Below are 27369 nucleotides of genomic sequence, written 5' to 3'. Positions count from 1 at the left end.
AGTAATTTTACTATTTTAATTTTGATTTTAGTTTTAATATATACCACAAGTAAAATACAGTTTAACTAATGACTTTTTAACCAATCACATCGCTCGATTTCATCATATTGACTCTCAATGATGTCATCATTTAGTTTTTTACATAATTTTATTTAATTAATAAAAAACAAATGACTAAAATAAATATTTTTACAGTGTTATTAAAATTGTTTCTATCTATAAAGCTCAATTTTCACATACGATCAATTGTACATTGCAGTATCTCGAGTTAAGTCGAGAAGGGGCTTTAAGGTATTAGTAAGTGACAAAAATCAGAAGACAAAAAAACACTACAACAAATTTCGTCTATAAAGAAGTCTTTCAAATGATGAAGGAGGGTATATGCTTGCAATGTTCTTTTATTACATTATTTTTCTTTCTATTAGCGTACCATTCTTGGCATTTGAATCGAACACTTAGTATATATTTATGTCTTCAACTTTGAACTTATAATCTTTTATGAGTTACATTACTAATAATATCATAAGTCTCGTGTCCAGTGTTGGACACGAGTTTAAAATCTAGTAGATTTACTTAAGATTTTAATAAATATATCTAACAAATCGAGCATGAGAAGTTGTGAAAAAATCTAGCTGAGCACCATTAAATAATATTAAAGTATAATAGTAGAACTATATATAAGTGATTATAATCGTTGAGAAGCAGGAGAGTGTAAAACTGGGTGTTCAAAGTTCGATGCAAATACAAGATCCGACATTTACTCTAATAAATTCTCCTTACAATCTAAAATTGTGGGCTAGATCATCTTGTTATATTAATCAACTAGCTAATCAATTCGAGTTTAACATGGGGCTTTTAATTAAATTTGTAAAAAACAAATGTAAAAGAATATATGTAATTTTTGTTATTGATAAATTATAATTTGATATGCAAATAATGAATTGTCTAACATAATGATACATAAAATAAAAATACCTATTACGTTAATAAAAGGGCATTTCATAATATTATGTAAAAGAATTAAAAAAATTCTTTGTTTCAAATAAAAGATTAAAAATTTAAATAAGCATTATGTGCGGTTGAAAGCCTAATGCTATACAAAAATGAGAGAAAAATCTTTTTTTTTAAATATGACATCATAAATGAAATAAAAGCATTTTTAAAAATTATGTGTAGCACATAATAATATTTCTAAAAATACATCTAAAAAACAATCCTTCTTTATTATATATAAAGATCAGACATAATAATAGAATATATAATAGAATATAATAAAATATATAAATATATAACTAAAAGAGGGGATTGATGGTACATTTAAAACTCATAATATCCTCATAGATCCTAATAATATCTCCTTATTAATCATTTAATTTTTTAATATTTATTTATTATTTTAATAATCTTACAAATTTTAGTCTGTAAAATTTATGGACTTACTTTTATAAAATAATTTGTGTACAATTTAACTAGGCTTAATTAGCAAGTATAACTAGATCTATACCCGGTCATTGACCGGGTTAGAAACTATATATATATATATGTTAGAAACTATAGATGTAATTTATTTTATGACAACTTATTTTAGGACCAATCTTAAGACATGTGTTTTTTTGTAACTTATACACCACCATGATTTTCCGACCACCGCGTCGCCGGAAAATCATGTGTAAGTTAACTTACACATAATTTTCCGGTGGGCCCATCGCCGAGAAGTCTTAGTGTTTTTACAAAAAAAATCATGTATATCGTAGTAGATGATAATGGTGGTGTATAAGTTACAAAAAACACATGTCCTAAATGGTCATAAACTAAGAGGTGGTCCTAAAATAACCCACCCAAAAACTATATATATATATATATATATATATATTTAAGAGTACACGAAACGTGTTGAACTTTATATAAAAAAATAAAATAAATCAACAAAAGTGTAAATATCCAACTTTTATTAGTAAAAGGCATAACATATATCTAATAGGATAATGACGGGTTGAATTTTGTTGCATTGTCGGGTGTCGGGTTTTGTACGGATCTGGTCGGGTTTTGACCCATGCTCATGCCTAACAGCGCTATCGCCACCGCTGCCATCCGTCACGACGCCACCGCTGCCACCCGTCACCTATGCTGTATTGCACGGGTACCCTTTTAGTATAATAATAACAATGCATATATGACTTAAACTATTTTTACTTTTGATTTAAATTCTTTCCTTTTTACTGGTTCTTCAAGTCTAACACCATTTTAATTTTGTTAGCTATGTAAAATATTTAAATTTAAATTAAAAAAATTAAATACATGTCGTAATTAGCAAATGTATTTATATAACATTAAAAAATTACCTTATTTACCAAAAGTTTGACTTTTAATTTTAAAGGCTATGATTGTTTTGTGTATTATTTTAGATAGCTTAAGAGAAAAAATTTATCTATGAGACTAAGGGGTTCATAGGCATTTACCCTAAATGGAGATCAAAGCTTGAATATGTATATATATAGATATATATATATTTTCTCATTATAGCATGACCGACTGGTTACCAAGTAATTTAAAAGTTTTTTACCCAAAAATAATAACTTATTGTCGGTTTAATATAGGGTTTAGTGCGTCGGAATGCAACTAACTATGTCCAGAAAGTTATAGTGTGCAAGAACTAACGGTTTTTTATTGTATGCATAAACTTAATAAAAAAGTTTAAATCATGTAACTTTTTGTGACCGACCAATCAAAACCTTACACGTGGCATGTTCAATTTTTTCTTTTCACGTGATAGCTTATATGGGATGCCACGTATACACATTGCATGATTTGAATATTTTTACCAAGTTTATGCATACAATAAAAAAAACGTTAGTTTGTGCACGCTATAAATTTTTGGGCATAGTTTGTTTCATTCTCGCGTACTAAATCCTTTAATATATTATATAAATATATGGTTCCCATAACAAAAAAGAAAAAATAAATTATCATCAACTTTGTACATTTTTTTACAATATAATATATATAGTTAGTTTAGAGTTGTGATATCTAGATGCGGTAACCCATCAACTTGATTTTTTGGGTTGGTTTGACCTTTTGGGTCAGTAAGTTAACCTGTCAACCCAAAAATATTTAAATTTTATACAATGTTGATAGTACATCGACCCATCAACTCATTTGATCCAACAACCTACAATCCATTTGACTTAAACTTAAAGAGCAAACCTCACTTTTTACACATTGGATGACCAAATAAAAAAAGTTTACATGGGTATCACACATTCGACCGATCAACCCACATTACTCAAAACAATTCATTTGATCCAAAACCAACCAATTTGACATGTCAACGAAAAATAACTCATTTGACCTAAAACAACTCGTTTGACATGTCAACCCATGTATTAATCGAGACGATTGAGTCGACTCAACTTTAGTTCGGGTCAGAAACTTTTCAACGTGTCAACCCGATCCTAATAGAACTTATTTATAGGTCTAGGTAAAAAATTATATATAAAAATAACTGTATCAGATATATAATATATAAAATTTCAACTATCATACTTTATTGCATCTTATCGATAGCAAAAGTTAAAAGTTAAAACTAATGCTAATATAATATATAATATATTATATATTTGCTATAATAAAAATATTATATTAGATATATAATATTTTTAATATTATTATTATTATTATTATTATTATTATTATTATTATATATTAATGAACTAATGCTAATTTATAAACTAAAATTTAAAACTTAATTTTTATTTTTTATAATAAATAAAAAAGTTAAAAGTTAAAAGAAATTTTATTAGATAGTGATATAACTACACCAACTTCATAATTAATCGTTTGTTGTTTCGGGGGATTTTGTTATTTTCACTTTTGTACATGGATAAAATTGAAATTTTATGTATATATAAATTTGGTTGAAAATAGATGCATACAACATGAAGACTTTGCATGCTTTTTACGAAGACAACAAGTGTAGAAATTGACTAATTGTTATGTTACCATTAATATAAATTATAAATTAAATAAAATAAATTAGTTACCATGTTTAAAAAAAAAAGTTTGACTTCAATTTTAATGGTTAAGATTAATTTAACTTTGAATTTCAATGATCAAGATTAAATGATAAGTTAATTTTTTTCTCTTTGTAGTGGTAGCCATATATATATATAATTCATCATCATAGTGTAAAACAAAAATATAGATCCAATCATAATATCATCATAATAATAAAAATAATGATAATCTATAATAATATAACTAAAAGAGGAGGTTGGGGTACACTCGACACTCCTAATTTCCCTCCTAGAGCCTAATCCTTCCTCCTTATTAACTCTAATTTTTTAATATTTATTTAAAAAAAAGACTCCCAAAAATTATTATCATTTTATTATATATATATATATAACCTAGGAAAAAACCCTCGCATATTTTCACTAAAAAAAACTTACGACTAAACCAAAATAATAAAAGTCGACTACCAAAAGGTTCGACCTCTTCTTATACCATGTAACATGTTTTAAATTTTTGAAGATCATCACTTTTATAAAATTCAATATATTATGAACTTAAATTATTATCATCATCATCATTATTATTCTTGTTGTTATTATTATTTTAATTAAAAGTTAAAAAAATGGGGTAAACTGGAATCAATATTTATATTCAGTTAATTTTCATATGTCTCCTTCTTTATTTTTCGTATTGATTAAATTGTGATATTGGTCATAGGTATTTAATATACTTGAATTCTAATTTTTTAGCTTTTGATTAATATACTTTGATACTACCCGTCCATTGGACGGACCTGAGCATTAGTATAAATATATAATATCTATAATCTAACTAAAAAAGGAGGTTGATGGTACACTTGACAACTTGGCATCTCTAATCTCACTCTTTTAGCCTAATACTCCTTCTTTATTAATACTCTCTTTTTTAATATTTATTTAATAAATAATGGGTGACCTTTAATAAAAAAATCTTATAAAAAAAATCTTTATTATTATTATTATTACTATTATTATTATTATTATTGTTGTTGTTGTTGTTGTTGTTGTTGTTGTTGTTGTTTATACATATACCACATAGAGAAAACCCTCACATATTCTCAACCCAAAAGAAAAAAACTTACGATCGACTACCAAAAGGGTTTTCTTATTTATATTCTTTGTTCATATCTATTCATTATTATTATTATTTAACATTGAATTTTTATGCTGTTATTATTATTATCTTTTTTAATTTAGTTTGTTGTCCATTATAGGTTCATTATGACTTCTTCTTTAATAACAAAAAATAAGACCACATTAGTTCATAGTTTATAGAACTAAATTATAAAAGGGGGGGGGGGGGGGGGGTTTGAGAGTTCTGACTTTCATTTCAGGTATTCTTGCAACAAAACATGATTACATTTTTCTAAATAAAGCCAAGCTAAGCTAATGGGAGAGAAGGCCCCAAAAAGAGTTTCACCGAACATAACAAGTAACTCAAACTATCGTGGCTCATTAGTAATGTATTTGCTTTTGAGATCTATTTGGGTTCAAATTCACCCTCCATGGGGTAGATTGGAGAGTTTTTTGAAAATTCTAAGTTGCATCTTAAAAATAGGATACATCGTGTTAAAATTAAAAATAATAATTAAACAAGTTCCGTAGTAACTTGTGTCTTGTAGCTTACTATACATGACTACAACTGCTATAATAATTAAACAAGTTCCGTAGTAATTAACTTGTTGCTTTTAACTTGTAGCGTACTATACATGACTACAACGGCTATACTACATGAGTTTGATTATTATAGGCAGCAAATAAGTGCAATAATATAGGAAGTGCAAAATCAGCAACTTCAATTATTTAATTACATCCCGCCGTCACAAATGGCTTGAGCTTGACCTCAACCATCACTTAGTTTGTCAGGGTAACTACCATAGTAACATTTCATGTTTTCTATGCATGATCTATACTATGAATCTACTTTTAAACTTTTCAATATTCACCAATTAATAATATAAACTATATTATAACCTACACCATATTAACCTACACTACACTGCTTGACGCCAACGCCACCAATCGCCACCGCCAGTTGCCGCCGCCACCAATTGCCGTCACCACCGTCGCTACCGCCGCCTGCCACCAACATCCATCATCGCAACTACCATTTTCGTCGGTACCGTCACCGTCTCTACCGCCGCTCGCCATCACCACCCGTCACCACCACCGTCGCCGCCATTACATCAGCACCACCATCGCCACCTTTATCACTGTCGCAACGTGCGGATATTTTTCTCCTGTGAACTTAAAAACATTACTTAACCAGTTACTTAGCTAAAAGCTTTAGGCACTAGGAAAAAACCCCTTTAAACCATTCGTAAAGCGAGCATGGCAGGGTATCAACAATAAGGAAAAAACGAACGCGTGCCATGAGCCCATGAGAATTAGTACCCTCGATCCATGCCTTTAGAATTTTGTGAGCTTACTTTTTTCATTTTTGAAAGGTGAACTTCGCATGAAACTTAGTGTCGTGATTCAATAGCGAGAGGTTTAACATACGTTGTCTGAACCGGGTCCGCGCTAGAGAGCTGCCTCGAAGTAGAATTGTCTATATATTTCAAATACCCAATGGGGGGAGAACCCCCTACTAATCCGCTGGTTAGCACGATGATTAATAGGGGTAAACCCTGACGCCCTGCCTTTCAAACTGGAATCTGGGTATACCCAAGTCAAACCCTAATAGAATGACCACCTAGCCATATTTCAAAGTTGGCAGAGTGAGGATTTGAACCTGGGACCTATAAGTCACTAGGAGAACTCCAAATCACTACACCAACGCATTAGCCATTGGAATTTTGTGAGCTAGTTTAGATTTTAATTTGCAACAAACCTATGTTTAGGAAACTTACTGTACCGGGATAATTTAGATTTTAACTCGACCCATGAGGATAATTTGGATTTATTTGAGTTACTTAAGAATAGTTTTTGTACGAAGCGCGTAACCCGACCAGGTAGAAGCGCGTAACCCGACCAGGCAGAAGCGCGTAACCTGACCACCCACTATTAGCTGCGACGTCGTCGCAAATAGTGGGTCCCTCAGTCAGATTGCAGCATTAAAGAGCGACCGAATCACGTGGTGTGGACCCCACTATTAGCGGCGACGTCGCCGCAAATAGTGGGCCCCCACTGCAGATATATCGTTATAAACACCCACTCTCTTCTTCTCCTCCGGTATTCCTCTCTTTCTCCGTAAGAACTCCTCCTCACTTCCTCCATAGTTTCCTTTCTTTTTTGTTCGTTTAACTTTTTTTATTCACAAAATCCGGCCATCTATCCCCTCATCCTTGTTATCAACAATCCTTTTTACACGACCCACGTTTTACGGCGTCCCGGAGTCCATTTTCAGACGCGGTTTTAGTGGCGACTTTTTTCCGGCGAATAAGTTTTCAGGCCAACCAGTATTGCGGGGAACGTTTTTTCCGGTGATATACGACAAACCAGTTTTGGGGAATTCAAGTAAACATCTAGCTCATTAACTATTGATGGTGTCCATACTATATATATATATATATATATATATTTACACATATGTATAATATTCATATCTATATTCATAATATATATATATATATATACAAACAATATGCTTGAAAAGGAAAGATACACAATACCAGCAACTACAAATATGTAATGAAAACGATGATTCCTATGTTTGAAATTTTTTTTCGAAATATACAATGATTTAGTATGAAAACGACGATTATATATATAGTGTTTGAAAACGATGATTCCTATGGGCTGCCATCTTTTGATCCTATCGAAGTATGGCAAATAACCATTTTCGAGATGTCAGTCGGTGAAGTATGGCAAATAACCATTCCTGAGATGTCAGTCGAATGTCACGTCACCACTATTTGCGGCGACATCGCCGCTAATAGTGATGATGTGGCATTCGACCGTAGTGGTCTGTCAGACAGCGTTGCAGTTTGTCGGGGGTCCCACTATTAGCGCCGACGTCGCCGCTAATACCCTGGTGGGGTTGACTGTTGACCTGGTGGTGTTACCCAATGCCTTTTTGTATTAAATGAAAAACAATGTTTTTTTCGTATGTTTTAAGTATTTTTTTTTTCTATCACTTGATCGACTGTGGAAGCTTAAGTTAATTGTATTCTGATCATGATCATTATTATCATAATCAATAAAGTATAAACCAAATTGTTCAGGATTATCATGTGGATGCGCATCTTAAGTTTGTGTGACCAAACAATTGTTGCTTCAAAACTACTATACCCAACATTAACAAGCATAGTTTAAGGCAGAATATGTTATCAGTTTATTAATTTATTCACATTTATCACTTATGAACCTAGTAATATTACAACATACACAATTCGTGAACATGTAACTATAATGTCATCACATGAAAATTAATTAAAGGACTTTAACGGTTAATTTAAGGCGGGTCGCCAATCCACTCCACGGAACTCCACGAAGAGTTGATGGGTGCCGACCATCGCCGTCACCACCGCTAACATCATCACCCGTTGCCATCAGTAACATTGTGCGAGTATCTCTCTAGTTTGTATCAAACCACGTTACTTATTTTTAATTCATTCTCCTACTAAACACCCCCATACTACTTCAAACTATTATAATCTACATTGAAAAAGGATGGGCATGATTCAAGCACCGAATGCAATTAATAAATATAGATATGCATATTCCAAATATAGAATTCTATACCATCATGAACTTGAACTCATAAAATCTTGGCTGCTTGCCTGCCACCCCCTGCACCATCATCAAAACACAGAGTGTCTAAGTGTAAGATTTCAGCAACTCCACCTTGGATTCACTAAATAATACTCCAACAACAATCACATTACACATATATTTTTATATATATCATGCATTTAAATAACCCTTCAACACTTGTAACCTTTTATGTCACTTGCACCACTCTCAACTTCAATAGACCACCATTATTAACAAAAAGCTAAAGCTTCCACAACAATGGTGGTCATTAAGCTTTTGACTTTCTTAATAGTCTTTATACAACTTAAAAGTATTTATTGTATAGTGACTTATGATCATAAATCTTTAATCATCAATGGCCAAAGAAGAATCCTCATTTCTGGCTCTATTCATTATCCAAGAAGTACCCCTGAAGTAAGTATCCTAATGCCTCTTTTGTTTAATTAACATCATGATATATATTAGACATTTAGCCATTTGCAAATTTATGTTATATTAGACATGTTTCTATAAATGGGCATTATGTATGCTTAAATATAGTGTGTGTGTTTGCTTTGTGCTTATATATAGAGCTACTCAATTTATGGGACGACCATGCTTGCTAATTTTTATTTCTAGTTTTTGATTTTGTGATATTGATGTGGTTTGATGCAGATGTGGGATGATCTTATAGTTAAAGCTAAAAATGGTGGATTAGATGTAATTGATACTTATGTGTTTTGGAATGTTCACGAGCCTTCTCCCGGTATAGTAAGTTTCCTAAAAATATACAACCATTCTTCCTTTTTTTAAACGGCTAAATGTTGCACCATTTATACGCCTATGTCAGGAATTGAACGCTGTACTTCTCCCCAAGAGGCGTGAGCCTCTACCGAGTGGGCTAATCCCACATTGATAGCTTTCTACATTGAACACCCTACCCTAACCTTTTAGAGTAATTTGTTTTTGATTTTTGGTTATTTTGCAGTATGATTTTAGTGGAAGATATGATCTAGTGAGGTTTATAAAGACAGTGGCAAGAAATGGACTTTATGTAAATCTAAGGATTGGACCTTATGTTTGTGCTGAATGGAATTTTGGGTACTTTTAATTTTGTTTCTTTTTTGCTTTTGCTGCCACCTTTTTGTTTTTAACTTGGCTTTTTAAGTGTTGATGATTGATTATACTTTGTTTATTTTGGATATAGGGGATTTCCTGTATGGTTAAAGTATGTTCCTGGTATCAGCTTTAGAACAGACAATGAACCATTTAAGGTATTCGTTATTATTTTTTTGGTTTTACATATGGATGGCGGAGAGTTGAATAACAAATAGGAATTTGGTTAAGTGTCTGATTTGATGTTTACTACACTAGGTAGCTATGCAAGGATTCACACAGAAGATAGTTGAGATGATGAAGGCTGAAAAACTATTTGAATCACAAGGAGGCCCGATCATTCTCTCGCAGGTTCTGTTTTTATACCAGCTCTTTCAATTAATCTTTGTATTTATATTCATTATAACAATAACAATTAACCATGTTGGTACGAAATGGGATAGAGTACCAAATGCTTTAAAATGAAGGCAAAATGTAAACATACACATTGAGAAAGATCGACGTGCATTATAATGTTCTTTCTCATAAATGTCCTGTATTCCTCTTTTATTTTTGTCAAAAACCGTGTTTCTTAGAAAGACAAATCCCACATAGCTGTTCCTAATGAGACTTGAACTCACAACCGTTATGACTGATAGACCCCATAAACATACCACTTAATATCCCACACAATCAAGAAATAGAATAAGTTTTTAGAATTTTGACTTTCTTGGCCAAGTGGACCTAATATTTGGAGGAAAAACTGGTAAGTACATTGATCTTTGTGATGCTTGCTATTGCAGGAATCAAAACTGATATTAAAATCATTTAAAACTTTCTAAGGTTTGTAGATTAATAATTTTAAACAATAAATTAAAATGACATAGTTTTAGGTGTGATACCATCCTTTAGAGTTAAGACTTCAATAAGACTTGTATGGATAGAAAATATTCATATCAGAATGTAGTGACTTATTCAATACCAATGTTAATTTCCTCACATTATTCATTGCATTCCTTTATTATTTCATATCGTCCAACCAAACAAGCACTTCAATGTATAAACTTGTTGAAACAGAAATGTAAGATAATGTTTCTTCATCTTGAAAGTCAAAGTGTCAGTCATTTGACCTTAAAGGTAAGTCAGCCTCTTCCATCATAATATTTATCTGTTTGTTTCAAACAGATTGAAAACGAGTATGGTGCACAACGTAGGTCACTTGGACCATCAGGAAAAGCATATATAAATTGGGCAGCAAAGATGGCAGTTGAGTTGAACACTGGAGTCCCATGGTCGATGTGCAAAGAAGATGATGCGCCTGACCCTGTGGTCAGTTTTCTCAGTATTAAAAATTTATAGAACAACTTAGGAGGTTTTGTGTATTAAAAAACTTGAGTTGACATAAATCTTTTAGCTCTTTATAATTATTTACATGTTAAAACATCACAAATGACACATAAGCTGATCCCGATTCATAACTAAATGTGTCATAAACTTCATTTGTTTTTAATGTACAACTGACTATGTATTGACAACAGATAAACACATGCAATGGCTTCTACTGTGACACTTTTACTCCAAACAAGCCTAATAAACCGACAATGTGGACCGAAGCATGGAGTGGCTGGTAAATTGTTATTATCCGTCAACAGTCTTCTTCATAGATGGTTTGTACTTATAATATGCAATCTACATTTTCTTGGTCATATTAAGGTTTACGGACTTCGGTGCACCAATTGAGCAGCGGCCAGTTCCTGATTTAGCTTTTGCTGTGGCCCGTTTTGTGCAGAAAGGTGGCTCATTTTTTAATTATTACATGGTTAGTGAACTTTTAATCAGGAAATTCATTGATTTAAAGTTTAAACTAGTGTGTCATGCGGAATTTACATTTTGAGTTTGTGACAACAGTACCATGGTGGAACCAACTTTGGTCGCACAAGTGGAGGACCTTTTATCACTACAAGCTATGACTATGATGCCCCTATAGATGAATACGGTGAGACAACTAAGTCCTATGTAAAAGTTATGTTTATTTAAGATAGAGAGTGATTTCACTTGAAATTGCATAAGTTCACAGAGATAACTAATGTCGACTTTGAACAATTTCCAGGCTTGATCAGAGAACCGAAGTATGGTCATTTGACAGAGCTTCATAGGGCTATTAAGCTATGTGAACCAGCTTTTTTCTCATCGGATGCTAAATATGTTTCTTTAGGAAAGAAACAAAATGTTAGTTTTCATACCCAATCGTATGTTGGTTCTGGCTTATGAGAACCGTTTTTAATCATATAATTTGTGAACATTCAGGCATACACATACGAAGGAAATGGAAATTGTGCTGCATTCCTTTCAAATTTTGAAACGGCTTCTGCTGTAAGAGTTGTGTTTAACAATCGGCATTATAAGTTGCCACCTTGGTCCATCAGTATCCTACCTGACTGCAAAAATGTCGTGTTTAATACAGCAAAGGTACATTACTAGAAAGTTGTCATAGAACCAGAGACGGAGCCACCCTTCATTTGCTGGGGTCAAACGGCCCCACTCATTATAGAATTTTTGTACTAAAGCACTCAAATTTTGGTAAGACCCCATTGAGTGTGATGAAAAAAAAAAGACGCATTACTCTTTTGGGCCTCTACTAAGTACTAACACCGTATATAGTTAAAAAAAAAAAAGTAAGAATATGAAACCCAAATACCAGATTTATAGGTTAAAATAAAGAGACAGAATTTTTACATTTTTAGTCTTATCATCTCTGTTTCAGTTAATCTATACAATTTTAACAGTATGAGTAATAAACAAAGCATTAAACGGTTTTTATTATGACCCCACTTGTGATATTTCCTGGCTCCGTCTCTACATAGAACAAGCAAAACGTATTGAAATAAGGGACTAGTTTGTAACAAAAATTGGTCTGTTAATTGCTAAGACGAAAAGATAGACAAATGTATATTTAAATGTAAACTCAGTTTGATTACATTGTACTTTTTAAGGTTGTGACTCAAACATCACGAATGCAAATGCTGCCAACGGGTTCTATCTTACAGTCATGGGAGAGTTATCATGAAGATCTTTCTACATCAGAAAACGGACCATTGTTGACTTCAGTTGGACTTTTGGAGCAGATAAGTGTCACTAGAGATGCAAGTGACTACTTATGGTACTCTACTAGGTATGCCAATGAGTTTAAAATCATGTTTTCGTGTATCAGTATATTTTAAGAGGTGGTAATATCGAACCATTCACTTTGAATTGGTCAGTCTTAACTCTGGGTTGTATTTTATTTCTAATGGTCAAACATGAATTAAAAAAAATACCTAAATATAATAAAATGATTCACAGGGATCATATGGGTCAAAAATAATCCAAGTTGTAATTTATTGCATGCAGCGATCTAAACAGTTCTAATAAAAGAAAACACATTATATTGGAAACAAATCTTTAATCAAGTTTTCCTAACACATCAATCAGTTAGCAAACAAAATTGAACAAATTAGAAATAAAGTGTTCCGGCTCAACCCAGCCATTTTGACTTTTCATACTACAGTTACGTATTTTTGGCTCATTAACCGACCCACCCATTTTGATCCTCTAAATATACCTTATCCTGTCTAACTTTTGAGCTAAATTTTTTCGTACACCAGCATCGAAATTAGTCCACTAGAGACATTCCTTCATGGGGGGAAAAATCCAACTCTCACGGTTAACTCTAAAGGCCATGGAGTTCATGTTTTTGTGAACGGAAGGCATTCAGGGTCAGCCTATGGGTCACGGAAGGACACTAGATTTACATTTAGGAAACGAGTTAATCTCCGAGGTGGAACAAACAAGATTGCGTTGCTTAGTCTGGCTGCCGGACTACCAGTAAGTTGTTTCTGGTATAAAATAAATATTTCAATAGTCAAAAGTGTGCGTTCAATTTGATGTTTTCTTGCTAATTCATCCATGTTGTTGTTGATTGAAGAATGTTGGAACACACTTCGAATTAAGAGATACAGGAATCCTAGGGCCCGTTTCTCTCAATGGACTTGATCATGGACCATTTGACTTATCGAGGTTAACATGGTCATATAAGGTAAAGTCATTAATTAAAAATTAGAAACCTTTGCATATATATACTGCTAGTCTGCTACTAAACCATCAATTGACGTACATACTTAAAATAGGTCGGGTTAAATGGGGAAACCAAGAACCTAAATTCACCAAATGGCATATCAACAGTCGAGTGGAGTCAAGTTGCTTTACTTGACCATGTTAAACAACCATTGAAGTGGTACAAGGCTTATTTTGATGCACCTGAAGGTAACGAGCCACTGGCTTTGGATATGAAGAGCATGGTTAGGGGTCAGGTATGGATCAATGGACAAAGCATAGGAAGATATTGGACAGTGCGTGCCAATGGAACATGCAGTGTTTGCAGGTATCCCGGAGCTTTCAGACCAGGAAATTGCCGACGGGGTTGTGGTAAACCAACGCAACGATGGTAAAATAATATACTCCTTACAATGCACCCGGAAGTGCAATTTTTTACCTGTAGCTTTTTTGCCCCATTTACCTAAAACTGAATCCATTCAATGTTTATAAAATATATCAAATTGGTTACATAAAAACTTTAAAATGTAACTTTTTGTTCTTTACTAGGTATCATGTTCCTCGATCATGGTTAAAGCCCACCCGAAATCTATTGGTGCTATTGGAAGAAGTTGGAGGGAATATATCAAGGATATCATTAGTGAAAAGAGTACAGGCCCATGTTTGTGCTTCTACATTTGAACACCATCCGGTCATTGACAATTGGCAAACCGAGAGCTCTGGTGAATCTACTATGCTTCATGACACTAAGCTTCGCCTGCGCTGTGGGCTTGGTCAGTCCATATCTGCAATAAATTTTGCAAGCTTTGGGACTCCTTTTGGAGTTTGTGGAAGTTTTCAACAAGGCACTTGTCATGCGTTAAACTCTCTCGAGCGAATAGAAGAGGTACATTTTTGCTTTGTAACAATCTTTGTATGATTGATACCAGGATGGCACTCTCAACAACTTCAATACATTTTTAGAGGTGTAAATTTGACCCATTAATTCTAGTTAAGTTGGTGTTCCCGGAATGGGTTTCCCTTAGAATCGGAGTAGGGTATATGAAGAGGCAATGTTGCTGAGCCCAAATTTGCTGTTCAAAAGAGAATAATTTCTAGCTAACTTATTATAGAGTCAAACGGGTTGAATGGGTTACAAGTCCTTTTGTAGCCAACCTGTTTGACCCCTTTATGTTACATTCTCTTACACTCTTACTTTTATACAGACATGTGTTGGGCAAGAGGCTTGCGAGGTGCTGGTTTCAAATGATTATTTTGCAACGGATCCATGTCCTAACGTCTTGAAGAGGTTATCAATAGAAGCTGTTTGTTCTAACAAACCAAACTAGAAATTAAGGTGACATAACCAGGCCGAACAAAGCTAGATATTAGTAAAGGAAACTGCTGTCAGATCATGAGCGCGAGGAAGGTGAATTTACTAGATCGAATCACCTTGTTAGGATTTCGTTTTCAGTTCAACACATTAAGTTATAAACACCATAAATAAAGTAGTTTAATGTATACTAGAGTGATATGTGTACATGATATATCACATATACTATATAGATTTTTTGGTACCAAATGCTATGAAAAAAAACATCAAAAATGTAATCAAATGAGACCGGTCTTGGGCACGAACGCAACCATGTATTTGTGAACACGGAAAGTAACGAAATCTTTAACCAGTCCATGAATTGAATTAAGTTACTGTGAATTTGTTAAAACTTTTCGAAAAATGGCAATAGATTGTTACTAAATAACAAGTTGGATTGGTGGATGACACTACTTGGATGTATTGTATTCTTATGGGCTAGAAGTATCACCAAAGAAGGAGATATATAGAACTATTAATTAATGGGAGCAATTATTAGTCATCTATAACAAATGTACATGTTTTACTATACAGTTTACAACATCTACTTAGATATAAGTCGATCAGTAGACAATGTGTAAAAGTGATATTTATAGTGCTCCACCGATATTCAAATCTAAAAAATAGCACTCACTTAGTAATATGATATGATGTATTTCTTAAACACACAACTTCCACTATAATTAGTAATCAAGTTTCCTCCAAATATACTCCATTAATTGTCCATAACATGTAATACGATACGGTTTTAACTTGAATTTCATTCGACAACAATCATTAGAAATTTCGACAACATAAATAATTAATATATATTTTAGAAATTAAACGATCATAACAAAATAAACTCGAAATAGGGAGATCTGGAGAGCATATATAAGAGCAATCTCTTCCTTTATTCATACGAAATACATATACTAATTATTTTGATACATACTCCATAATTATATTGTGACTATAATGATCCTTATAGTTGAACAGGCAGGAATGCTCCCACACCCAAATGAATACCGCCGACAGTAACGTTGGCCAACAATTGTAACGGCGAGACCGATTGTAGGAAGATGTTTGCAGGTAGGGTTGAATTGCAAGCCGAGAGTGGTGTAGTAACAATGACGTTAGCCAGTGATAGAATGTTAGTTAGAGTCGACGTCAGCAGAGATTGAACTACAGTTAAAACGAATTGTCCTTGTAAATTTGTTGTCACTGTCGGTAATATTGGAGTCCCGGCTATCGTTAATTGGACTATAGCATCTGTTAATCACCCAACAAGGAAGATATTAGATATAACAAATAAACAAAAAGGTTGTGATTAATTTCATCAACTCCATGTATAACTTGATGATTTAATTTGTTGGCAATGCACATAAAATATAATTGACTTTAAGTCATAAGTATTTTCATATCAATACCAGATTTACCATGATTAAAACAACGTACTACATACTTGTACAATTTTTATGATAATTCTTCAAATTGAGTCAGCTTTTAAGATTAGTCTGCTCGCAAATTGAGTAGGACACTCATGATTACCAAAAAAATATTATGATAAATCCTAATTAGTATCGTATCTTTAAAGGTTTTAATGGATGCAAGCTAGGGTACGTATAAATCATTTACCACCACCACAAATGGTGGGGTGGTAAAGGCTCTGCCTTTTATGTGGAGAAGTGGGGTTCGAGTCCCGCAATTGGAGTTAAAATTGGTGTAATAGTTAAATAGGAGTAGGAATTAGAATATTTGCCGTTAAAAAAAAAACGTATGAATCATTTGAATAGTATATAACAAAAAAAAAAAAAAAACAGTTTGCTGGATAGATCAAAGATGTTCGTTTAAACATGTTAGGATTAGTTAAGTTAATTACTTGGTTGAGCATGTTAAAAAACATTGAAATTATATACTTACTTGGGAAAGGAAGAGTTGGAATTTTGACATTATTGACAATAGAGCTAGCACCATTCAGAGAGCAAAATATAGTTCCATTGATTCTGACAATGGATTGTGCTTTGGCTTGTGGTGCCACCAAAACAACTACCAAAAGGGTGATCAAGATGAAAGATTTCATTGCCATTTATCAATGTGAAAGAGCTTGAGTTTTTATAACTTGATATGAACTATAGTTGTAAGTTGCTTATTTATAGGCATGTTTCAAGAAACATTAATATTGCTAGCTGTTGAAGGCTAATTGAATATAAATCTGTTTAACCTATGCAATTGAAATTACTGTAAAAAATAATACATTAATAATACTGTAATTATGCATATACTAAGAACCAATTTTAGTACGAATTTTTATTTTTAAAGTACAATAACTTTTTAAATTTGTCAATTTTCATTTTTACTTCCAAACTTTATATCTTTAAACTTTTACCCCATTATAGTATAACTAGCTTTATGTATACGAACTACGTACACTACCTTTGATTTTTGACCTTATTTTCATTTTTACCTCATAAAGTTATATCTTCTAATTACTTTTGCCTAAAAGGGTTTTAATTTTCTAATACTAATCTTTTGGGTTATCATGTTTTTATCAATAACTTTAATATGTATACAATATTACATTTAGAGTTAAATTCATAAAAAGGTAACCTATTTACACGAATTTCTTATTAAAGGTAACCTATTTTGTTTTCGTCTATTTAAAGGATCTTATGTTCAAAAAATTCCTAATAAAGGGTATCTCGTTAGTTTTTGACAGACGAAACTCGTTAAGTGTCACATCATCGATGCCACGTCCTCGGTTTTGCTGACGTGGCACTTGACTTTGACCGGTCAAAGTCAAGTCAAGTCAAGTGTCACATCAAAGTCAAGTGCCACGTCAGCAAAAATGAAGATGTGACATCGATGACGTGGCATTTAACGAGTTTCGTCTGTCAAAAACTAACGAGATACCCTTTATTAGGAATTTTTTGAAAATAGGATCCTTTAAATAGACGAAAACAAAATAGGTTACCTTTAATAAGAAATTCATATAAATAGGTTACCTTTTTATGAATTTTTCCCTTTCATTTAAACCTTTATTTTTAATTATTTTCCTATTTTCGTTATATATAACAATTTTTAGTAGTATTTAGCAAATTTAATCATTTTTACGTTTTACGTACATGTAAGATTTAAAGCAAAATACTATACTACATCACCGTCATCAGAATTTCAATTTTTGTATTAATATAAGTATTTGTTTTCTTCTATGTTTTGCAAAAATCTTCTTATTCTTGTTGTTCTTATATTTCTTTGTATTATTGTTATATGTTTTAATGTTTTTCTTTTAATATGACTTTGAATATTTCAATATATTTGTTATAAATACTAATATATATTACGAGTATATAATTATAATTATAGACTAATAGTTTGTATAACGCATGCTATACATTTGTGGGAGTTGCTATTAATTCTATATATATTACAAGTGAAAATGATTTTCTTTCAATTAAATTTATGATATTTTATTTGTAAAACCACATAACATTACTTAGAACATATGAGTCATATGTTTTGGGTTATATTATATGGAAAAAGTTCAAGTGAAAACTATTTGAATTTGAAAAACCATGAGAACTTCTATATTATAATTTGATGTTCATATATGAATGATATATGTGAACATATTCGTTCACATATGAACTATCAAGTTATACATATAAGTATCTATGTTCATATATGGATAATTCTCAAATGAACCTTACCATATATTATATTTTACTCTTTTATTAGTAGAGATTAAAACTTAAGTGGCTCAGATATGTGGTTGGAGACTTTGTTTTTGTAGATAGAGGTTATGAGTTCGATCCTCATGCCCAGCAAGGCTGAATGTTACTTCTACCTTCGGGTAGGGATAAAGCTGTTTACATTTCAACCTCCCCATACATCGTAAAAAATGATATATATTAGGACCCAAAACCTATAAAAAACGACATTGGGAGTTACTTTTCATCAGTAGAGATTACTGAATCTAGATGACATGTTGGTAGATTTAGCTTGTTTTTTAAGATACACTATCAAGTACGTACGTCTACCCCATAGCAGCAACTTCAAGTTAACCATTTATAGCATTGCCAGGAGTAGAACCAGCATGGTTGTATCCACGTTAAAGATGTTAGTTATTTATCTCTTGTGTTTTTAAAAAAATACATACTACACATACGTGTGAATCGTGAGCTTCAATATTTGGAAACATACGATGCATGATATATTTCATTAGTGCATCATGGGTTACTTAATGGGCCGTTTGTACGTGTGTTTTTTTTTTTACTAATCCGGCTCGTTTTACAATGTGCTTGATTCTCATGCCAATCCTTATTCCTGGAAAAGTTAATGCATCTAGTTTTATAAAACACTTCCAATATAAACATTTATATGGATGTGAAATATCTAAATTGGAACTGAAAAATATATAGAACTTCAAATCAAGACATCCACAAGGTTAAGTTCTGAATTTATTTATTTTTTTAAATGTAAATGTATGAAAAGTTTTTTTTAAAAAAAGATTTGTAAAAAGCTTTTGAAAGCTTCAAATTAATTAAACTTTAAATTTTAAAATAAGAAAGTTGAAAGTAAGGTTTATTTCTAATAACAACCTATAGGTTATGTCATAAACATACAGATTATTTATATAACAACAACAACAAAGGCCTAATCCCTAGATGGGGTATGGTGGAAATGAGTTGTAGATAGTCTTACTCTTACGGTCCTACCCAAAGGTAGAGAGACTGCTTCCATAAAAACCTCCGGCCACAAAGAGGTAAAAGTCGAAAAGTGTAAAGAGTTTAGTTTATCATACAGATTATTTATATATTGTACTAAATTATTGTTATTTAATTCAATCATCTTTTCTTTCAAAAGCATTATGCCATTGAAATGTAAAGTTTTTTTATAGAAAGAATTCTTACATGTTCGCGGATCTGATTGTGTTGAAATATATTAAGAGTAATATACTTTTAGAACTAGCTATTAGAAATCAGTAGATATTACTTGTGGCAATAGATATTTAGTTAAGTTGGATATTTAGTTAAGAGCAGAAGTCACTAGATGGTATAATTAACTGATAGTGCACTAGAGATGGTATAACTGATAGTGCACCATATATATATATATCGACATTCAAATCTATAAATGGCACTCATGGAGTAGTTGACATATGATATACTATGAAAAAAGCAAGTGAGAACTGCTTTCCAAAACGCAACTCCCACTATAATTAATAATCAAGTTTCCTTCCAAACATATTAATATACCTGTTGTCCGTAATCATTTGATATTGATCACACTAGTGTATATATTACATCTAATTAACTAAGCTATCATATTATGTGGGATTTTAGAAATTAATCTATTGTGTGTCTAAACTCCAATTTAAACCAGTTTGATGCTGTTTTGGAATGTTTGATTAAATGATTATAGGTTTGGAAGTTAATGGAATAACTCTCAAATCCTGTGGCTTGACACATGAGCTTTGTTTGGAAATTGGAATGACATTGTGAGAGAAAAAGCTCAACCCCAAAAACTTTTTAATATACCTTAAAAGTGATTAAAATTAAAGCTTTTCTAGAGAGATGGAAAAAATCCCAGCTGTTAGCCCTAGGCTCAAGCTCCATTCCTAGCTCGAAGCTTTTCTGCCAAACATAATCCCAGCTGTTAGCCCTAGGCTCAAGCTCCATTCCTAGCTCGAAGCTTTTCTGCCAAACATAACCCTGGTCTGATAACACGCCATTTTGCTTGTCCTTCGTGATCTCTACAAGTTGGAGAAACACAAATGTTGCCTTATAAAAGATCGATGTATAGCAGGTCGGGAGGTGGACATCACAGTTTTAAGAAAGCATCATTTTCTTTCAAAATCCGACGTCATATGCTTTAAACCTCATCCAAAATCTCTAGCGTTTCATCCACTAATGGTGGAGGCTGATAAGTCAGAATCTCAAGAGACTCCTTGGGTGGTGCACCAGTCGGTCCCTATCTCATCCAATCGTCCCAGAATGGTTGATAATATATCTGAGTATACTCTTGCCTCCTCAGCTGACTCCCCATAAACCTTTGATGATCTAAAATCATATCATGTGTCTCTTTAATGCTTGAAAAATCTGAAAAATCAAAAGAAGAAGATGAAGTAGATGGACTTGGGGCTGTGTACACAGGCTCAAGCCGCGCATCCTCCTTACGTATCTTTTGCAGTGGTCGCTCCTTCTCACTCAAATTACCAACAAAAACCGGATTATCACCAACCATCACAACTAACCCGAATCGCTTAAGCTCATCCATCTGTAACCATCCAGTAGGAACTTTCACAATAACCTGATTAGTCGGGCAATTCATATCCAAGCCTAAATGCCTAATATAATGCATGAAACATAATGCCCACAATCCAAACTCTAATCAACACGAGAAGCCATAAGTTTTGACCATACATAAGGGGCACAATCATAAACATTAGGGCCCCCCTCCTAAAATAGCCTCAATAACCAAGCATGAGTAGGGTACAATTTATCATTAGCCTTGGTGCGCTGAAAAAAATGGTAAAAATTAACTTATGCATAACTCTAAGAATAGGAATGTTACAACTACAAATCTTACTCCTCGAACAATTCAAATCATGCTCTCCCGACACCTCAATCCACCAATCCTTAGTACTCTTTGATGGTTGCATTTGTTTTAGTGTTTAAATTTATAAAAGTTGTACAAGTAAATATCTCAAAACACACACACAAACCTTAACCAACAGGGGACCCGATTAGATGCGATATAGTTAAGTGATAAGTACATGATCGTTCGCAGGTACGCGTTGCTTTACCTAATCTAGTAATATGTGTAATTCTAGCGGTTGTATTGTTGTCACGATTTCCTATTAAACTAGCTAAAATACTGAAAAGTAATAGAAGCCGCAACCACTTATTCAGCGAGCGGCTTAGTCTGAAAATAGTTTGAAAAAGCAAATAACAGTAATTAAATTAAAATACTTGTTTGGCATCTTAAATCTCATGACACGACCAGATATCATTCTACCTACTTGCTAGACTGTTGGAAACTTAATGACGGCTCAGATTCTCGTTAGATTCACTTTGCCTAAGTAACTAGTGCTATCCCTAGACTCACACTTTTCTATAAACAAATTCTCGTTATATTCATTATTTAAGCATTAATAACCTAAAGTTTGTCTTACTACTTCATCTTTAAGTTACCCGACTCTTATGCCATGACCAGATAATAATTCTCTCCGGTGACCACATTGCTCGTTTTCAAGTCACTGGATCGCGTCTGACATTGTTAAACATCATGTTCTATTCATCCTAATTACTACGGTTCTGGATCCCTCGATTACAAGTGAATCACCTTTTACATCTAGTAACAAATCGACTAGTGTTTTCCATCCTTATGTATTAATCCTAGTGTATGATTATAGATTGATCATCAAAATTAAATCAATACATGCAGATATGGAACCGATAATAATATAAAGAAGTAGTAAAACATGGATCTACGATAAACAGTAAAACACACTCCGACTGATCTAACAAATAAAGTAAAATAGATAAACGTCTACATGATCACATCGATCCAAACAAGTATTTAGGCTACCAGCTTACCATTATTAAGGGAATAACAAAGTCTGAAATGATGAAAGACATTGTTTACCAACTGAAAGTAAAATAAAAGAGTAGATCTAGGTTGAGGATGAAGATCGTAAGGTGTTAGAAGCTCCAAAATCTCCTTGGAATCTGCAAAGTCGACCTAGGGTTTGATGTGGGCGGCTAGGGCTGCTGAATCGGATATCTCTTAGGGTTTTGAGGGCTGCTTCGGCTTAAATATGGTGATAAGTCGTTTTGCTGAACTGGGCCGCCTAGCGGCACTAGTTGGGCTCCAGCGGTGCTGTCAGCTCCTGCTGCTTCTCGTATCGCTTCGTTCGGCTCCCGAATCACCTCTTTGTGTCTTGTAACTTCATAGGCCTTCATCTTGAGTCACTTGATGCCATTTACCCTCACTCGCATCTTCCGTGAACCTGCATAAATATAGAATCCATTAAGTAGTAATAGTTCCAGAATTTTAACTCATTTAAGACATAAAAATGAGGTCTTTCGATAGGGGTTTTATCACAAAATGAACTCTCATCACTCTTACCGATAGATAACGCGTCTCCATAGCATCAAAAACCCCCCACTGCACATATAATCATAATAATCTATGTCGCGCAAATCAACTTCATTAACCATCCAACAAAGTATCGAAACTCGGGTACCGTAGAATGACTAGAAGTACCCTAACTCCAAAATGAATAATCTTTCGAGTATTAAACTCGGATATCTTTAACCCGTTATCAATTCTGATCGTACTAAAGAACTCCAAACACCATTTACGTACCATGTGGTCACTCATTGCAAATGCTTGATTCCACATCCCAAAATTCTTAATCTCCTCATCTTTGTTTCTATACTTAGTATTAGTGAACACCTCTATGTCATTATCAATCCCTAATGTCTCAAACACCTAAAAATTAGCTAGCATTCCTTTCACCTCATCTAGAACCGGGAAATCTGACCCAAGGATGAGGCTCCTGCTCCATGCTTTTAGCCTCTTCAGTAATTTCAGTTTCAGGATGCTGATAAGAACTAGCCTCCTCCCACACACTAAAATCATAATTAGCCGGGATTCCGGAAACAAAAGTAGAACAAGATGAAGACCCCTTTCAACCATAAACATCTGGTCAGACCCAAAATTGCGCTGCAACTCTTAAAAATTCTGATTTTTCAGAGCCAATAGTTGCGGTGCAACCTAGGTATGGTTCGACACAACTTTCTGATTTCTAGAAAAACAAATTTGTTTACTGTTTTCTTTTTATAATATTTTCAAGCATATGGTCCCCAAAACTTGCAATCAACATCTTCGGTCAAGAACAAGTGAATATTATAAACAATTATCACTTAAACTAAACATCTCCCTCCAAAATTCATATAAGTCATCACGTTCAAATACCCAAACAAAAATCCCCAAATTGTTAAGAAAAAGTAAGAACCTTAGGTTGAAATTCAATCAAAATTATCAGAATTAAACTAAATTGAAACTAGGGATAAGCAATTAAAACACGTATTCATCATCATAAATCATCCAAAACCAAAAGCCCCAATTTAATTTGAAAATCTAACAACACCCTAATTTGTAAAGTTGAAAATTAAACACAATTATTCAAGCAATCGGTATTTGATGACCGAGCGTTCATTTTTTGATAATTTCCCCCATCACTAGGCCATATTTAATGTCTAAATGAGTTAATACCCATGAAGTGTTGGTACTTAATGGATTCGATATAAATGCAGGTTCACGGAAGTTACGAGCGAGGGTGAATGACATCTATCAACTCAACATAAAGGCCAATGAAGTTACAAGACATAAGGAGGCAAAACGGGAGTCAAACGAATATAATCGAAAAGACGCAGAAGCTGCCAGCGCCGTTGGCCTCACCAGATGAAGACCCAACGTCGCTGGAGACACTCCCAGCGCCGATGGTCAGCCTAGGTCCAGACTCAACTTAACAAGAAACTCTAAAACCCTAAGAAAGGGCATAGAGTGCAGCCCTAGTCGAAACCTATGAACCCTAGGTCAAAAATTGCAAATTTCTAGGAGAATTTGGAGCTTCTAACACCTCTTGATCTTCATCTTCGACCTACATCTATATCTCTTTTTTACTTTCTAGTTGGTAAACAATGTCTTTCATCTTTTCAGACTTTGTTATACCTTTAATATTATCAGTCTAGTAGGTTGAATACTTGTTTGCGTTGATGTGATCATGTAGACTTTTATTATCTTATTTTATTTTCCAGATCTGTTGGATTGTGATTACTGTTTGTCGTAGATCCATGGTTAATGAGTTTTTCATATTATTATAGTTTCTATATCTGAATATATTAGTTTAATTCTGATGGCGGTTGTTTATGATCATACACTAGTACTAATATGCTAGGATGGAAAACACTAATCGATTTATAATAAGATGCAAAAGGTGATTCAGTTCTAACGGACGGTTCCAGAACCATAGTAATTAGAACAAGTTGAAAATGAAGCTTAACAATGTCAGACGTGATCTAGTGACATGGAAATGTGCATTATGGTCATCGGGAGGAATTATTATCTGGTCATGGCTTAAGATCCGAGTATGGTTAAGTATGAATCATTAACACAAACTTAGGTAATAAACAATAAATCTATGGAGAATTTGTTTAAAGAGTAGTGTGAGTCTAACAACAGCATAATTAAAGTGAACCTATCGAGAATTTTAGCCGTGAATAAGTTTTCCAACAGACTAGCAGTAAATAGGATAGTAATTGTCACATGCATGTGATCGTAGATGCCAAACAAGTATTTGTTTTTAATTACTGTTTTCTGCTTTACAATTTTAGTACTAGGCTAAAAGAAGCTTATCACTAGAATTATACATTTAATTAGACTAGGTAATGCAAGCATCCCTGCGAACGATCTTGTATCTTATCACTTACTATGTTACATCTGATCGGGTTCTCTGCCCGTAATTGTGTGTTTTGTTTTAGGTATTTACTTGTACAATATTTTATAAATTTCAAAATCAGTGCTAGTTTTCATAATTAAAAATCATTTTGTTTATCTTAAAAATAAAACACATCAGTATCCTTATATCAACCTTAATTAACATCCAAAATCCTCAAAAGACAAAACCCCTATATTAATTTTGGATGTTAGCAAGAAACCTAATTTGTAGATTTTTGAAATTACTCCCGAAATCCATACTGAAACCGAAATGAATAACACATAACATAAAACCCATAACATAATTTTGATGTATATTAGGGGCAGCGCTAATATTACATGTTCGTCTGAAAAGGACTAATCTTAATCAGCAACACATCAGCAAAATACTCTTCCCCTCTAAACAAACCCTAAACTCACATTTATCTTTTATTATACTAAAACACAGTTGCTCTAATAACTTATCGACCAATCATAACTCTTGATTTCTAAATGTTGACTTTTTTCAATTTTGACATTAATTTACACTTTTTTGTTTTCCATCACAAATTTACACTTTTTACCCAATAGTTTTAATATAATAAATAAATAATAATAGCTTATATATATCCGATAAAATAATAGCTAATATTTATCTATTAAAATAATAGCTAATATATATCCAATAATATGTTCTATCATATATATAAAATTAATTATATAAAAATAAATTAAATTTATTGTAAATATATTAAGATTTTAGTAGTAATTGTACAATTTTAATATTAATATATATTAAAAGACAGTTGAACTAATGACTTATTAACCAATCATATGGCTCGATTTCATCAAATTGACTCTAACTGATTTCATCATTTAGTTTATACATAATTTTATTTAGTTAATAAAAAACAAATAACTAAAATAATTATTTTTACAATGTTATTAAAACTGGTTTCTATCTATAAAGTCCGGTTTTCACACACGAACAATTGTACATTGTAGTATCTCGAGTTAAGTCGAGAAGGGGCTTTAAGGTGCTAATATGTGACAAAGATGACAAGACAAAAAACACTACAACAAATTTCGTCTATAAATTAGTCTTTCAAATGATGAAAGAGGGTATATACTTCCAATATTCTTTTGTTACATTAGTTTTCTTTCTATAAGCTTAACATTCTTGGCATTTTAATTGAACACGCAGTATCTACTTATATCTTAAACTTTCACTTTATAAACTTTTATGAGTTACATGTATCAATATCTAATATTAATAATGTCATAAATTTTGTGTCCAATGTTGGACATGGGTCTAAAATCTAGTTTATTTCTATACTTACATATTTAAAAAATAAAATAGAAAAAAAGCATGATGCGACTCGTCCTCATAGAAACGAGTAACAGAAAGACAAACTAAAGTACAGGTCGAATCCAATTGTGTTCACTTGTCTTTCGGTCTAGTAAAAGAATTAGTCTTGGACACCTTCTCCGATATAAAGAATATGATTTGCTGCTTAAAAAAATAGATAAAAGAACATATATGATGTGATATTGTTGGTCAAAGAACACTTTGAACAGACATTTATTTCTCCAACATTATGACCTCACTGACGAAGAAATCGAAAGCGAAAAAGTTAA

The 27369-nt window shown here is 32.7% G+C and overlaps 2 protein-coding genes across 2 annotated transcripts; one reads left to right on the top strand and one right to left on the bottom strand.

The window, feature by feature from the left end:
• Nucleotides 1–9002: 9002 nt before the first annotated feature.
• Nucleotides 9003–15327, top strand: LOC122608488 (beta-galactosidase 3-like). The gene is made up of 17 exons (XM_043781593.1): nt 9003–9161; nt 9402–9497; nt 9715–9827; nt 9934–10000; nt 10101–10193; nt 11007–11150; nt 11360–11448; nt 11535–11640; nt 11730–11817; nt 11932–12050; nt 12129–12290; nt 12815–12993; nt 13466–13685; nt 13786–13896; nt 13988–14304; nt 14463–14799; nt 15119–15327. The coding sequence occupies exons 1-17, from the start codon at nt 9006–9008 to the stop codon at nt 15239–15241; spliced, it is 2520 nt and encodes an 839-aa protein (XP_043637528.1). The 5' UTR covers nt 9003–9005; the 3' UTR covers nt 15242–15327.
• Nucleotides 15328–16123: 796 nt separating this feature from the next.
• Nucleotides 16124–17347, bottom strand: LOC122608489 (phylloplanin-like). The gene is made up of 2 exons (XM_043781594.1): nt 17167–17347; nt 16124–16515 (listed from the first exon to the last, which is right to left on the bottom strand). Exons 1-2 carry the CDS (start codon nt 17330–17332, stop codon nt 16229–16231), a joined length of 453 nt encoding a protein of 150 aa, XP_043637529.1. The 5' UTR covers nt 17333–17347; the 3' UTR covers nt 16124–16228.
• Nucleotides 17348–27369: the final 10022 nt, after the last annotated feature.

This window comes from Erigeron canadensis, chromosome 7 (genome assembly GCF_010389155.1).
Source record: "Erigeron canadensis isolate Cc75 chromosome 7, C_canadensis_v1, whole genome shotgun sequence".
Classification (NCBI taxonomy): Eukaryota; Viridiplantae; Streptophyta; class Magnoliopsida; order Asterales; family Asteraceae; genus Erigeron; species Erigeron canadensis.
Note: the sequence above shows the minus strand (reverse complement) of the source record. Positions and strands in the feature narration are given on the sequence as shown.

Excerpts from the sequence above, each read along its gene's own strand:
- LOC122608488 (XM_043781593.1), top strand. The coding sequence starts at position 9,006 with ATGGTGGTCATTAAGCTTTTGACTTTCTTAATAGTCTTTATACAACTT. Across the intron at positions 9,162-9,401 it reads ATCCAAGAAGTACCCCTGAA|ATGTGGGATGATCTTATAGT; the intron begins GTAAGTATCCTA and ends GGTTTGATGCAG. Across the intron at positions 14,305-14,462 it reads GGTAAACCAACGCAACGATG|GTATCATGTTCCTCGATCAT; the intron begins GTAAAATAATAT and ends GTTCTTTACTAG.
- LOC122608489 (XM_043781594.1), bottom strand. The coding sequence starts at position 17,332 with ATGGCAATGAAATCTTTCATCTTGATCACCCTTTTGGTAGTTGTTTTG. Across the intron at positions 16,516-17,166 it reads TCCAACTCTTCCTTTCCCAA|ATGCTATAGTCCAATTAACG; the intron begins GTAAGTATATAA and ends GGTGATTAACAG.